The following is a 15,012-nucleotide window of genomic DNA, read 5'->3' on the forward strand; positions in this document are numbered from 1 at the left end:
CGTCCCTCATAGCCTGAGTTGCTTTGGGACGTTAAACCCCAATAAACCAAACCAAACTCGCTCGAATGTAGCGTAGCTGCCCAGCCAGACGTCTTCACACATAAGTTGCGTCGCAATCTCCGCAACTTCGCGGTGGGTCGCAAGCACTTTGCAAAGCTGTTACGCAGCGTCACGCAGAAGTCTGAAAAAAAAAAAACAACTATCCGTAGTCTGAGGTTCCCGCTGGCATTACGGTATCTCGCTCACTATGTTCATTTCGATTCTGGAGTGTAGCGCTGCCGTTTTCCTGTTTCAAACGTGCCGCCGTAACTATTTGCAAACATAGTGGGACACACTCGCATTGGTTGGCGCAGATCGTGGTCCTGGACGAACCGACGGCGGGCGCCGACCCGGAGTGCAAGGGTGCCCTGTGGGAGTGCGTGCTGCGCTTCCACGAGGACAAGACGATGCTGCTGACCACGCACAGCATGGAGGAGGCCGACACCCTGGGCGACCGGATCGCCGTGCTGTCCGGAGGCAGGCTGCGCTGCTGCGGCTCCCCGCTCTTCCTGCGAACCACCTACGGTGAGGGCTGCTCTCGTGCCTCTCTTTGCGGAAGATGATCGGGTCTGCTCGTGGTGACATGCACGAAGGAGTGTTATAAAAGAAGCATTTCAGGCAGTGATGATGATGATAATGTTTATTGGTTCGCAAAAGTAGTTGGTCCCGTCGTGGGAGGGGACCTCAGTACAGGGCTCCTACGTCTTTTGCTGCCTGCTTCTGCCAATCCATGAGCTGTAGCTGTTCCTCCAGGCTCGAGCTGGTCAGCGCGGCCTCCCAAAACCAGCGGAATGTTCTGCAAATACCAAACAACCATGAAGGTGGAACTTGAAGGCACTGTCTATTCTCAGTGGAGGGTGGGGGGAGCGAGGTGGTTAAACTTTGACCTGAGCACTCAGCCCCACGAAGAAGCAGTCCGATTAGAAAACACAAGCAAGAATTTTACTCGCAGTTTCGCGTACCAGCCGCTGGTGCGGCTTCGTCAAGGTTGCAGTGCATTGTTGGATGTTTTTCCGCACACAGTCTAGCAGTACACAATGGGCGGCGCAGGCACAGGCTACTGGATCCGAGCTGGCATGAAGAACTTCAGCCCCGCGCGTGCTCTGGCCGACCTGGTGCGGCGTTACGTTCCTCGTGCCCAGATCAAGGCCGACGACCACCAGACGCTCAATGCCAACGTGGGCGACCCTGGCGTCAATACGCTCATTCAGGTGCGGCATAGACGAGAAGTGGGGAGTGGCTGACGGTAGGACGTCGCCTCTCCTTGCAAGGCCTATTACAGCAACAACGCCTCCTCTGTTCAATATCAGTCACATAGCTCGCTTTGCCATGGGATCCCTTCAGACGCCTTATGTTGGTTCCCTATGAGGTGCACTAATGGGGAGGCATGACTTAAGTCATATCGCATGCTGCTGGCACGGCTGGGGAATGCTCCTCTGCAGAGCGCTGCCTTGCGAGGAGAAAAAAAAAAACAAAACAAATATTGTTCCCCCATTTCCTTTGGTACGTCGATAGTAATGGGGAGTCCCCTTCCCCTTACTCCACGAGCGAAGCACGAACCCAAACTAGGCTATGGGGGAGGGAGAAAGGGCAGGGCTTGATTTGTCGAAGCCGGCTGACCAGGTGGGCAGTGAAATTGAGGCGGCGTTGACAGTAACTATCCTGAAGACTTCCGGAAACTCCGAAGAGCGCGGCCGTTGAGTACCCTGTCTGTCTTGCAGCTGCTCAGAGAACTGGAGGAGAACCGGCGGAGGTACCTGCTCGACTCGGTGTCGGTGTTCGTCGCTGCGCTGGAGGACGTCCTGCGCTACGTGGACCGCGAGCCGGGTGAGAGCGAGGACGATGGCATACCCGAGCTGCCCGACTGCCCGTGCGCCCTGGTCGATGCGAACAAGGTGGCCGCCGGCGGCGTCCACCCGAGCACCCAGCAGCGACTCTTAGCCCTGGTCCTCAAGAGGGTGCACTACGGCCGCCGGGACTTCAGGCTGCCAATGCTCATGCTGCTGCTGCCGCTCTCGGTGAGCGCACAACCATGTTTTGGAAACGGAAGCGACGGCTATAACGGAGGAGGCATGCGTAAAACGACTTTGTAATGTAGTAGAAAACTAAATGTGAAGCGAAAAGGCGCAATCTAGCACCAAGAATTTCTTTTTTGAGCCCCTGGTTTACTGCAATCCCGGTAGATGTCTCTGCGTGTCCAGTTAGCTTCGCTCACCTTTCCGCGATGGACTTCCAGACGTCTGCAACTGCCGATTTTCATTACTAACGCTCACGGAGAGCCGGGAGAGCCCAGTGCTCAGTATCATGCACAGCACCTTGTGCCAATCAAACGCCAGAAAATATTTTAGATGGCAATAGCACAAGTAAGAATTCATGTCAATCAAAAAAAAAAAGACCGATAGAGGCAGAACGTCATGGGACAGCGCTTCCCACAAATTTCCTCATAAACAGTTCTGGACAAGAGTTCAGGATCACTGCCGTCTTCACAGTCTTAAACTGCATGCCACATTTGTGCCCTTTGCCCGAGAAGAGAATACTGGAAACTTTTGTTACCTCAAATATCTCATCGATAAGTGCACTTGAAGTACCCTGTCTGCACTAGGAATTATTTTAAATTTGAGCTTTCACAGATAAAAAAAATATACGCCAAAAGTACCCACGGTCTCGAGCGTCAATGGCATGGGAGCGACATGCTGCGCTGATAAGTTTGTAAAACGGATGGCTCCTTATGAGGAGAGGGTGCGCTGGTTACAATACAAACTCAAATAGAAATGCAAAGTTCTTCCGAAACTGTCATTTCTCGCTATAACGAAGTGGTTTGTAACGAATTAATGGATGTAACAAAGAAATAACTATTTCCCGTAGAAGCTTCCCGAGAAGCTCATCTATATGATATCTCGTTTTTGCGAAGTAAAATTTAGAATTTCTAAAGGATATAACGAATCACGAAAGGAGTCCCGCTGCCTATTTCACGTGGATTATATCGATGTGCAACAGTGCTCAGCAGTTTCATACAAAATTTGATGCGGCAGGTCCAAATAACCCGCGCATAACCTGCTCTGTCAAACAAGGACGCAAAATATGTTTTCCCTGCTCAAGCGAGGCCCGCATGGGGAGTTCCTCAGGACGAGCAGTCGACATCGGCTTCGGCGCGACGTACAACTGGGGGTAGGAGACAACTTTATTTAAGCAAAAGAACGACTCCTACTTGTGCAAGAGTCCACGGGCCTGGGCATCAGGGAGAGTCCTTCATGTTTGGACAACTGGTTGAGCAACTCGCAAAGCGGCCTTCGATGAGGAGGGGGATGGGTAGGGTATGTATGGAGGAAACTGCCATGGATTGGAGGCACTCCCACAGGTAGTGTATAAGGCTTGCCTTGTACGCCCCACATTTTGAACAGAGTGGGAGGGTCAATGTAGGGTGGTAGCGATGAAGGAGGCAAGTGTAGCAGTTTGTCTGCAGTTGCCGCCAAACCACATTGCATTTTGAGTCTAGCGTCGGACGAGGTGGTGGGAGTGTGAAGAGGCTATTTTTGTAATGAGTGGTGATTTGGTGGTATGCAAGTAGAGCCCATGAGGTTTCCTGGGTGGGTCTAGGTGTTCGATCTTCCGGGATTACGCGCGGATTACCAGGAATCCAGGCATCCCCAGGAATCCACGTGAGAGTTGTCTCTTGGGTAAGCGTGTGCCCTATGCGAGAATGCGTCGGGTGATTGGTGCGATGATACTTTGCTGATAGTGACGGTACGCAGCTTGGGTGTCGGTGAAGACTTCCGTGCTGTTGGGATCTTGTGTAGCGTGCATGAGCGCCAAGGCGATGGCCGCACCCTCAGCTTAGGCAGGGTTGTTGGTATGGAGGGCGGCTGCGGTCCTGATGGTGCCTTCCTCGTAGGCGGCGACAACGCTATGATAGCCTGGTAGAGCGTGTTGAGCAGCGTCCCCGTAGAGGACGTCGGGTCTGCCTCTGTAGTGCTTGGTTTAATATTCAGCTCGGGCCTGGCGTCTTCCCCTGTGTAGCCCAGGGTTCATATTTCCGGGTAGAGGTTTGATGCGCTTTTGGCCGTGGATATCAGGGGGCATGATTAGATAGTTGGGGCAGGTGATAGAGGGTGGGGTTCAAGTGAAGGTGCCGTAGGAGATGTTGGTTAGTTCCTGTGCGGATTAGTCGAAGTGTCTCGTTGCTTCGTTGGGCTTTGAGTAGTCGCTAGCTTCCTGTTGCGAGTAATTTGTGCTAACCGATTCTGGTAGGCGGAGCGTTGGGGTGGTCGCCTTTCTAATCAGATCATAAGCTTTGACTTATTGCGTTTTGGTGAGCAGATGATAAAGAAGGTGATAAGTCAAGCGGCTGGTGGAGAAGGTGTCTGTCACATTAAGGGTTTTCCTCTCCGAAGACCGTGGTTTGGTGCCGTCACTCTGCGAAGAAGGCCCGCGATTTACTTTGTTTGTCTAGGAGTTGTACAGTGAAGGTTGCAGGTGTCCTTTATATCGAGTCCAAGGGCCTTGAGTCTATTGACCTATGGTATGCGTGCGTATATGGGCTACAATGATACGCGCCCCCCTGAACGATATCAAGCAGCTAGGTACGTATGACCTACTGCAAATGTTTCCAACGTAAATTGCAGTTCACCCTTTTCTCAAACAGGTCCTTGCACACGGCCTGCTGCGAGCGCACTTTCTTACTCTGGTGCCACGTGCAGTTTAGTTCACGTTTTCACGACGTGGTTGGGTGGTTTGAGCGTACTGCAGTGTGTTTCATATGCTTGGCTGATTGGGTTCTCGCTGGTTTAACAAGGCCAAGAGTATTGACAGCGGTGGAAAAACAATGCGCAAGACGATTTACGTTGACTAGAAGGTGGTCATCACCAAAGCACTAATGGATGAATTAATTCGGTTTGGCATTTCTATTCTCCACTACAAAAGACAATTGTCATGCGCTTATGCCATGTAATGCTTCTATTCTATCAGCGTGCTCCTCCGTCATGCGGGAAAGCCGGGTACTTGAGAATGAACCGTCCCCGAGCCCCTGCTTTTATGCGGGTCGTATCGACGTCATGGCTAAGACAACGGGGCTAATATACCAAAGAGGATTCCGCCTGTCCTCGGAGACATTGTTCTTTCAAGGCCTGCTTGATGGGCTCAGAAGCCTATGCGGGCCGCGGAGGAAACTGATGCAAGTTAGCGAGGCTGGTGTATTCGGTTGGTATAACCATATTCGACTCCGTTGAGGGCGCTGGATGCGCATGTGTAAGGCTCCCTCGGGAGATTAATACGGAGCCAGTACGGAAAGCGGTATAAATGTGCACGCCAATGGCCCTCTGGCATGTGAAAAATGCGGCCAACGTGACCGACAGCTATAACGAACTAACCACTATAGCGAAGAAATTGCGGCGCCCCTTCGACCTCGTTATAGCGAGGTTCAGCTACTGCTGTCTGTTTCTCTGCAGTTCCGCAGTGATATATCAAGCGGTCTAGTGTTACGCTCAAGGCCACATCAGAGTGATGGCTTGAGGCGCTTAGGGCAGACATAAGAACTCTTGCTGAGGATTAAGGCGGCAGTGCAGTGCTTCGAGTGGGTATCGCAGCAGGTCGGCGTGTGTCTGCAATTGCAGGTCATCTTCCTTTTCGTGTTCATGAACCAAACGCACATCTCGAGAAAGCTCATCTACTCCGGGCCGGTGGAGTACTCCCTCCGCAAAATCTTCGGCCGCACGGTCGCCTTTTACACGACCGACGAGAGCATGAACAACGTGGCTTCTCGAAGATATGCGAGGTAAGCAGGGCCCTGAACGTTTGCCTCAGGCCTGCTGTTATTGCAATGACCAGTGCTTAAGCTGGTTAGGGGACTCGTTCGTTCGTTACCTGTCCATACAATCTCGACCTAGAGAAGTGTGCAGATCAGTTTGATGCACCATAATTTTATTTACCCGAAAAAATTATTTCTTGCTGCTTAGGCATTTAATAAATTGCGAAGTCTGAGCTGCAAATAAGGCATCGGTATTAAGGAGACGTTTCTGCTAGAAAAGACTTGATCTTGTTCTTAACAGGACTATATCTTTCCAAATTATACTTGACTAAGGTAATCGCTGATAGAGTCAGGGCAACCTCAGACTTCAGTCAACCAAATGATGGGGCAGGCTTTCGTAAAGGATACTAGACAAGACCATATTCACACTATCAATGAGGTGACAGAGAAATACGCAGAATATAAAAAAAAACCCCTACATATAGCCTTCATTGATCATGAGAAAGCATTTGACTCAGTGGGGACCTCAGCTGTCATGCAGGCATTGCAGAATCAGGGTGTGGAAGAGTTTTATGTGAAAATACTGGAAGATATCTATGGCGACTGCCTGGCTGCCACAGTTATCCATAAAGTCGGCAATAAAATTCCAATAACGAAGGGTGTCAGACAGCGAGGCACGATCTCGGCAATGCTATTCATCACCTATTACAGGGGGTACCCCGAGGCCTGAATTGGGAAGAGTTGGCGATAAGAGTTAATGGAGAATACCTAAGTAATTTGCGAATCACTGGTGACATTGCCTTGGTAAGTCACTCAGGAGATCAACTCCAAAACATGATAAACAAGTTAGACAGACAGAGCAGAACGGTGGGTCTAAAAATTGACTTGCAGAAAACCAAAGTAATTTTCATTAGTCTCGCAAGGGAACAGCAGTTCACCCCTTGAGTTAACCTTTAGCAGTTACCCTTGAGGCACCCGTCCAATCAGGAGTGCCTCAGGGATCTGTCCTGGCTCCATTGCTTTTTCTTATTTATATTAATGACTCACCCAACTGTGTTTCTAGCTCTATTTGTCTTTTCGCTGATGACTGTGTAATTTACCGTAAAATAACTAATGCTTCTGATGTGACTTTACTCCAGACTGAATTAAATAACATCGCTTCTTGGTGCTCCCTTTGGCAGATGGAACTGAATGCTGCAAAATGCAAAACAATACGAATTTCCCGCAGTCGATCATCCTGTCCAAGCTACTGTATTAATGGTTTTCCACTCGACTCCGTTTCAGCTTCGTACCTTGGAGTACACAGTACGAATAACCTTTACTGGAAGATTCATATTAACTACATACCTAACAGCCAAAGCCAATCGCATGCTTGGGTATCTGAAACGTAACTTTTTACTAGCTCCATCTTCACTGAAAGAACAGCTATATACTACCTATGTCCGACCCAATCTCGAGCACGCTTCATCCTTATGGGACCCTGGCCATGTATCACTGAATAAAACCTTGAATAGCATACAAAATCGCTCTGCTCGTTTTATCCTCAATAATTACCACCGCACAGCACGCGTCGCTAACATGAAATAAAGTCTAAATTTGCCCCCTCTCACTGTCCGTCGTAAGATTTCTCGTATTCGCCTCTTTCAAAAAATTTATCATCGTAACCATCAACTCAGAACGCGCCTGATCACAGATGCTGCTCATGTTTCTGCCCGTGTCGATCATTGCTAAAATGTCGCCATACCTCGCCAAAACACCATGACGTATGCACATTCATTTCTACCAAAAACATCCCGTGACAGGAACCATCTACCTGCTGCCCTGTGCGCTGTCACCGACAACCACCGCTTTCGTACTTCCCTTACTAACATATTTTAAAGTCATTTTTATTTTTTTATAACTTGCACTCGGCGTTTATCATGTTCTGTATGACTGTTCCTTCATTTCTTTATATATTTTTTTAATACGTTGATGCAGTACTCTGCTTCATTCTGTTTCAACCAAACTATTGCGTATTTGTAACTACCCGTGTGCTTTGAATACTTGCCGTTTTTGTTATTTTTTCGTCGTTGTTGTTGCCTTTATTTTCTCTTTTATTATTTTTTTTCCTTTTCTTAACCAGATTGCAGAGTGTCCTTTGTATATCTGCCCCTCCCCTCTACAATGCTTTTGTAAGCCTCGGGGGTGAAATAAATAAATAAATAAATAAATAAATAAATAAATAAATAAATAAATAAATAAATAAATAAATAAATAAATAAATAAATAAATAAATAAATAAATAAATAAATAAATAAATAAATAAATAAATAAATAAATAAATAAATAAATAAATAAATAAATAAATAAATAAATTGGTAGCGAGGTCTCTGCTGCCGTTTGACTGCTGCGCACTCCGTAGATGTATCATAATAAAACAGCGCGAAATGCGACGGACCATTCTCCTTTCTCTGGTCCGTCGTCTTTTGCGCTGTTTTTTATGAATTCATTAAAACTATCCCAACTCAACGTTATTCTTTAGATATACATTTATCGACAGAAGTCTTGTTGCGCGTAAACTTATTCACAGACGTGGCGCTTGGATATGTTTCAGCCTTCTACCCTAAAAACAGCACATTAAATCTGCGACTGCTTTCGATGCCTAAAAAAATAAATCGTTAATTGCGGAAAAGGAGCGGCAGTGAATGAAAGGAAATACACAACGTTCGTACAGAGAAAAAATAATCGTCTTTGCGCGAGTGTATTTTTTGTTTAAGCTTGCGCGTTATACCGAGCATTCAAATGCGAAAATGATACTGAGGACACAAGAAATGGGCGATCGATGAAATTTTATTCTTACCGTTGTCACTTTTATTGCGGTCGCAAATGCTTATTCAGTGCGACATTAAAAACGCAAAATGGTTCTTTCTTTTAGTTATACTGTACGGAATTGTGAGCAGAGCTGAGAGCGAGTATGTGGGGCAGTTTTTTCTGTTGTACTAGCAGCAAGCGCCTAGAAAAAGCTCTTTTGACGCCGCTGCAAGTTCGTTTTAGAAATATTCCCCTTGCAAAATACTCTTTCATTACCCTCTCACCGTTTCTGTATGGCTTATAATTACACTTATTAAGCAAGACCGCCAAATAATATGCATACTGTTTGAGCAGATGTCAACGTGTCAAGAGCAGAACATAGCTGAAGTGAGCGACAAAATTCGTCAATATGTCCTTTTCGAGTTTCACGCGAGCTATGCTCGACGGGGTCACTTGACCGTAACTGTCAAGGGAGCAAACTCTCCGTTCCACCCTCCGGTCAAACTAGACAGTTTGACCGGAGGGTGAACTTTAGATTACACCATACTGCTACTCCGACTGCGGTTGCTTCGCATGAAGTCTTGTACACAGCTGCCACCGCAGAAAAACAAAAGAGCGATACCTTGTTCCTGCTTTGATCGCTTCGTGGGTAGCCACCGCTTTAGCTCTCGTCTTGTTTGCTGCCGTAAGTGGCAGACCGACGCCAGCAATCTATGCTCATGAACAGCTGCCTGGGTTAAACAAGATGGCCATGCCCCGCCGTTTATTCAGAAATTGAGCGAATAAGCGTGTGTATGTGTGTTTATTCGCGACGCCAGGTACCTGAGCGAAGATGAAGGCGCCAAGGTGCGGCGGCTGGAACGAGACGAGCCCTGGGAGTGGCTGGAGAGCCAGGCGCTGGAGAACTACCAGCGCTACCGGCGGAGTTTCGCCGTGGGCGCCGCGTACCGACTCACCAGCAACTGGTCGACCGTGCCTCCGCAGGCCTTCGTGCACGCGCCGTCGGGAACCCTGAAGGACGAGCAGACTGTCATCGAGGTTGGTGACGGCTATACGGGAGACAGGAAACGCGGAGTCAAACACTTCTACGATAACCGCGGTGGCTGATTGGTTAGGACATGCTGATACTAAGTGCAGGCTTTTGGGTTATATTTCCAGAGGCAGTAACGTCGGTTTGAAAGCAGCGCAAAAGCAAATAGCATCGACATGTTCATACTGACCTTCGCGTGACCATAGCAAGCCACCTGGTATGGCGTCCATCGCGCGGTGTAGCATTACAACGAGCGAAGTCCCACTGTTGAGCTTGGGAACCGCTGATTTTGCACTGGTGGCATTACTGGTTATCATAGAAGAGAACCAGGGACCGCATTTTATAAGAGGTGATTTCTTAATCCATTTTTTAAACCCATCATTGATAGTTAGCAGAGCTAATTAATCTTGCCAGTTGCGGTGGTCCTATTGGGACAAAACTCATGTGGTTTAAGGATTGTCGCGACACCTGTGTTGATGAACGCGCAACCGCCTGCCAAGGAATTAAGTTCAACAGATGCAGTAAAAAAAGAGAAAAATAAAGAGGTAAACATTCAAGAAAAAGTGCTCTTCAGAAGATAATGGCGACAAACGATGACAGCTTTTGTTTACCGCTTCCAGATGGCGCGACCACCCTAAGCCCCTAACTCCCTTATCGCTTCCCCCGCCAAAGTGGCCCTTTGTACTAGCCATTTTTCGAAACAGAACTGATCAAGCGCTCGGACAGTTACCCTAGTGACGTCATGATTGTGAACTAAACAAGCATTGCCAGCCTTCGGATCCGGTATTGCAAGCCGGACTGACGAATGGCAAGAAAGCAATTAAATGTATTATTTATTTATGTACATACTGCAGATCACGGTTAGGTCCAAGCAGGACGGACACTGTTCAGAAAGAGTCAGAAAAATCACATGGCAACTTGCAGTCGACAAAGAGAGAGAGAGAAAAAAAACACATGCATTTAGTTAAAGCGTGGCTCGTGTCAAACAAGTCAGTGTTGGTCCGTGGGGGACAGAGAGTTCCAGTCCGCTAGTGTGCGGGGAAATGGCGAAAAAGTCCTTACTAAATAATGATGCTTGTGTAAATAAATATTAGTTGCCAGCTGAAAAGCTTGCTTTATGAAACACTCCTGCTGTTTTAGCGGAAAGCTCGTCTTGAGCGTGTTGGCCCCCACCGAATTTTCGTCTTTCCGTGCTGCGGCGATCACCGCAGGTGACAGCGTGGCACAGCGCGTACTCCCCGCACTCGGCGGTGGTGTCTCTGGCGGCGGCTACCCGGGCCTTTCTGCCCGGCTGGAAGGTGCGCGTCGTCAACCACCCGCTGCCCAAGGAGCACCCGAGCCCCGAGCCGGACCCCATGATCGTGCTGGCCACGCGCGTCATGTGCGGCGTCTTCATCCCCGTCGGACTGGCCTTCCTCGCGTCCACCTATGTCCTCTTCCCCGTACAGGTGAACGCCGCTCTCACTCAAGACTTCGCTGGCGGAGAATTTATTTCACACTTCAGCTAATATAATCAGACAAGTCTCCCTTAACGCAGTAATGCAATTTTATGCCTTGCAAGCCAGAGTTTTGAGACAGCCATTTGCGTACGCACCTCAGGGTTCACCTGAATAACAGCCTATGTCAGGGATCACCTGCATATACAGCCGAGCCCACTTATAACGAACCTGAAGGCCGCGCGGAATGCGTTCTTCGTATCCGAAATTCGTTCTAAGTCGACTTCCCATGTTTACACCCGAAAATTCAAGTCCGACAGAGGTGGCGTTCACTTATTACGAAGTCTATTATGCGCGTGTGCTTCAAAGCAAATGGTATCACTGAGCTTTCAAAGCTCTCTAGAGCAGTCATATATATGCTCTTCGCCAAGACCTTTGCTACCAGCAGTCTACCTTATGGAAACGGCAAAAGTAATCGTGGTTGAAGCGTTCATGGCAGCTGGTGGACTGCCGTGGGCTGGTAGGACTGCTTCCTATCACTTGCGATGGCATTAGGATGGCCATGAAGGCGAAAACCTTGACAGGTGGATGTAGGGGAACTTCCCTCTCTCCCCTTGGCTCTGTTGGCTAGTGGCAGGTGGAGAGAGGAAATTCCCTCCCCTCTTATAGGCGAAAGGAGATAGATGCGATAGCAGTACGACTGCCACCAACTGGCGTCGGCGGCGGCAACGGCATCTCTGTGAAGCCTCCACCTGCGAACCGTGGCATGTGGTAGGTGGTGTTTAGGGAGATTTCTCTCTCTTCACCTACCACCTGCCACGGATGGGAGGAGGATAGAGGAGGAGAGGCCGGAGAATGACTCAGCAAAGCTGAAAATGACTAAGCATAATTCAAAGGCGAATGCCATCGCATATCTTCGGCATCAGTGCAATCGATCTCCCCTATATTACTTTTTTCGTGTTAAACGGCTTTGCCAGTTCGTGGATATGAGTCGTCGGCGTCATCATTTGCACGAACAAAGTCACATTAGACGACGTCAGGCCCGACCAGCTGTGCATCTACGACGGGTCGCCCAAAGCCACATGCGTCTGACCTCGTGGGTTTCTGGACAGCGTCGTCTGTCGTTCCTGGGACCAAGCAGCCACGGAAGCTAGCGCACATGCGCCCGGAACGAATCAACTGCACTGTTTGCTGCGTTCACTCAGCCTGCACGTAATAGCAACGCAGAAGATGGAGATCCGGTTGGGGAGGCTACTCATATGCCGCGTGACTCGTCTCTAAACTTCTCGAAGCTTTGCTATTGGTTGATCATCGACCATGCACACTAGTGTCGCTTTCCAACGCTGCTTCTGTCTCGAGCTTACCTAGCTTCTCTTTCCACATCAGACGGTTTTCCCAGCTAGCTGGAAAGCATGGATTAAATGACTGACTGTCCATGCGTAGCATCACGTCGGCCCACTCTTGGTCGGCTGTTATCTGCAGTACAATGCCACCTTTTACTGCGCCTGTTCCTGGGTCTCGCATTGTCATACTAGCAGTAGTATGTTGTAATCGTCCGCGTAACCCATAGGTGTATTGCCAAGGGAACCATCCATAGGGTGGTTACCGGGGAAGAAGGCTATGCGACGGCGTGAAAAGGCGCAGCCTCTGCTTCTGCTACAGACACAACGTTAGATCACTTTCTGCGAACTTGCCCCGGGCACACAAGCGATACCTCGGCATTCAGAGTTTCCATCCCAGCCTACCACCAGACACTCGAATCTCGGCCCATGGGCCCCAATACCGGGCGTTGGTGGCATTTGTAGCCGCCACCGGTTTGCACATGCATCTATAACTCTCTTATGCCGGAGGGCATATTTGTGCAATTAAAAAAAAAAAAAGACGCAGCCGGTGGGTAGTTGCCACGTGAACCAGGTGAAGGGTAGTCACCCTGGAGGCAGTAGGAGGATTACCGTGCAAAGGGGTAGGGTATGGAGAAAGCGTGGGAAGGCGCTACTGGAGGAGGTTAGTATGGAAACCATCTGGAAGGTGTTTACCGGGAAGGAGGGTGTGGCGAGAGCGGAGGAATTGCTTACCGGAGGATGGTTATTCTGGATGGAGGAGAGTAGGGCGAGAGCATAAGACACAAGCGGAGGGTGTTTGCACGGCAACTACTCAGAGGGCAGTTACTCTGAGAGGAGGAGGGTTACCGTGGAAGGAGGGTATAGCGCGAGTGTAGGAATGCGTAACCGGAGAGTGATTACCATATAGGAACCATCGGTAGGGTGGTTACCATGGAAGGAGAGGGAGAGTATGGTGAGAACGAAGGAATGCGTTGCGGTTCATCTGCGGCAGCCGTTGAGAAACGCTCCGACCGAGGAGAGGGTCGTCGGTGGCTCGACGCGTTTAGAGCAGCGGACTGTAGAGGAGAGCTAGCCGGAAAGCGAGTACGTGGGGAAAACTAAAAAGAGCGCTGGAGAACTGTAGCAGATATGAACTCGCTCTAATATTCTACGTCAGCGTATGGTAAAATATAAATACCTTAAAAGCTATCGCGGAATTTCTCGTTACACATGGTGACCGTCCTGTCATATCTTTGCCTTTTTTGGACCACCATGTTCTTTCCGGGAATGTGTCACCGGGGCCAGGAAACGTTCTTCGGTCTCCATGCTTATGGCAAATGCGTTTTCCGACTAGGTGAAGGGGGGGGGGGGGGGATGGAGGTTTACGGTGCCGCCTCGTTCGCTCTAACCGAGCGGGACGGCAACATTTCTTGGAACGGCAGCAATTGCCCTGATACGTAATTTGACGGTAGCACCCACGGTCGTAATAAGGAGCGTCCGTTATAACTGCGGTCGTTATAGTGTACTCGACTGTAATCGTGCATTGTATACAGGGCCATGTATATAGCCCACGCTTCACGCAAGGCCGTGAATGTAGGAGGCTAGGTTGTAACAGTTATTCAGCAGAAGCAGCTTGAAAGATAATTAATTTCTGCAGTAGCTGCCCCTACGGTTCTGAGCTTGCATCTGTAAACTTTTTCACTGTAGGCTTGCCACTGTAGCACTACGTTTGCCTTCGAATCGCACTGTACATGTGTCCGCCATGGAGCTACACTCTTCTCCGTGAACTGGACGGCGTCTCGCAGGAGCGGGTGCAGAACGTGAAGCTGCTGCAGCTTCTGGCCGGCGCGAGCGCCATGTCCTTCTGGGTGTGCGCGTTCGTGGTGGACCTGGCGCTGCACGCGGTGTGCTCCATCGTGCTGCTGCTACCTTTCGCGCTGCTCGACTGGCACCGGCTCTACTCGGACACCTACACGCTCGGTGCGTACGCTGCGCGCGCGAGCACCGTCCGCTCGGAACATTTAGTGCGAAAGCACTACTTCACGCGGTTCCAACAACAACAAAAGAAGAAAATATATGAAGCCTCGGAGTAACTCGGACAAGCTCGGGTTATTTCGGAGGAGCACAAACACAAACACAAATAGACATCCGTGCCAGCACGTGTGCGAATCAGTACCGCGGGTGGGGGGACACCCGTATACCTGCCGGCGCGTTCGCGAGCGGCCGCGTTCCAAGAAAGGAGACGCTTCGCTTTGAGCACCCCCGGCCGCGTTCCGATGACCCCCGCGAACGCTACCGAACCCTTACACTCGGGTTATTTCGGAGGAGCGTCGTGTTAACTGCAGCCAATAGGAGGAAGCTCACGTAACTTCGGAGGAGTGTCGCGCCATTTGTAGCCAATTGCAGGGTGACCTTGAGTGTGACCTTGTCTAACCTGGAGAAATAAAATATTGCCGCGACTGGGTTTGGAACCCGCGGCGGCCAGACGTGCCAGACGACTCAGCAAAGCAAAACCCTGAGCTAACCACGCTAAACGCATTCCTTCTCACGTCTGCTCGGTTTAACTATGTTAAAACTCTACCGCTCTTTTTTTCTTGTTTTTTTTTAGTGAGCGGGCTGTATTGAAGGACGATGACAAGTCCGGCAACCTCG

General features: G+C 49.5%; 1 protein-coding gene across 3 annotated transcripts in view; it reads left to right on the plus strand.

The window, feature by feature from the left end:
- The window catches only part of LOC149370925 (phospholipid-transporting ATPase ABCA3-like), a 61,254-nt gene that overhangs the window by 32,016 nt on the left and 14,226 nt on the right, over positions 1–15,012 (plus strand). For all 3 annotated transcript variants that reach the window (XM_089563804.1, XM_089563812.1, XM_089563817.1), the window contains 7 exons: positions 354–564; positions 1,090–1,250; positions 1,761–2,057; positions 5,649–5,809; positions 9,391–9,610; positions 10,814–11,050; positions 14,166–14,340. In XM_089563804.1, coding sequence (XP_089419930.1) covers positions 354–564; positions 1,090–1,250; positions 1,761–2,057; positions 5,649–5,809; positions 9,391–9,610; positions 10,814–11,050; positions 14,166–14,340 — 1,462 coding nt within the window. The remainder of the gene's footprint in view (positions 1–353; positions 565–1,089; positions 1,251–1,760; positions 2,058–5,648; positions 5,810–9,390; positions 9,611–10,813; positions 11,051–14,165; positions 14,341–15,012) is intronic.

Source organism: Amblyomma mixtum, chromosome 1 (genome assembly GCF_055824585.1).
Source record: "Amblyomma mixtum isolate Tamu chromosome 1, ASM5582458v1, whole genome shotgun sequence".
NCBI lineage: Eukaryota > Metazoa > Arthropoda > Arachnida > Ixodida > Ixodidae > Amblyomma > Amblyomma mixtum.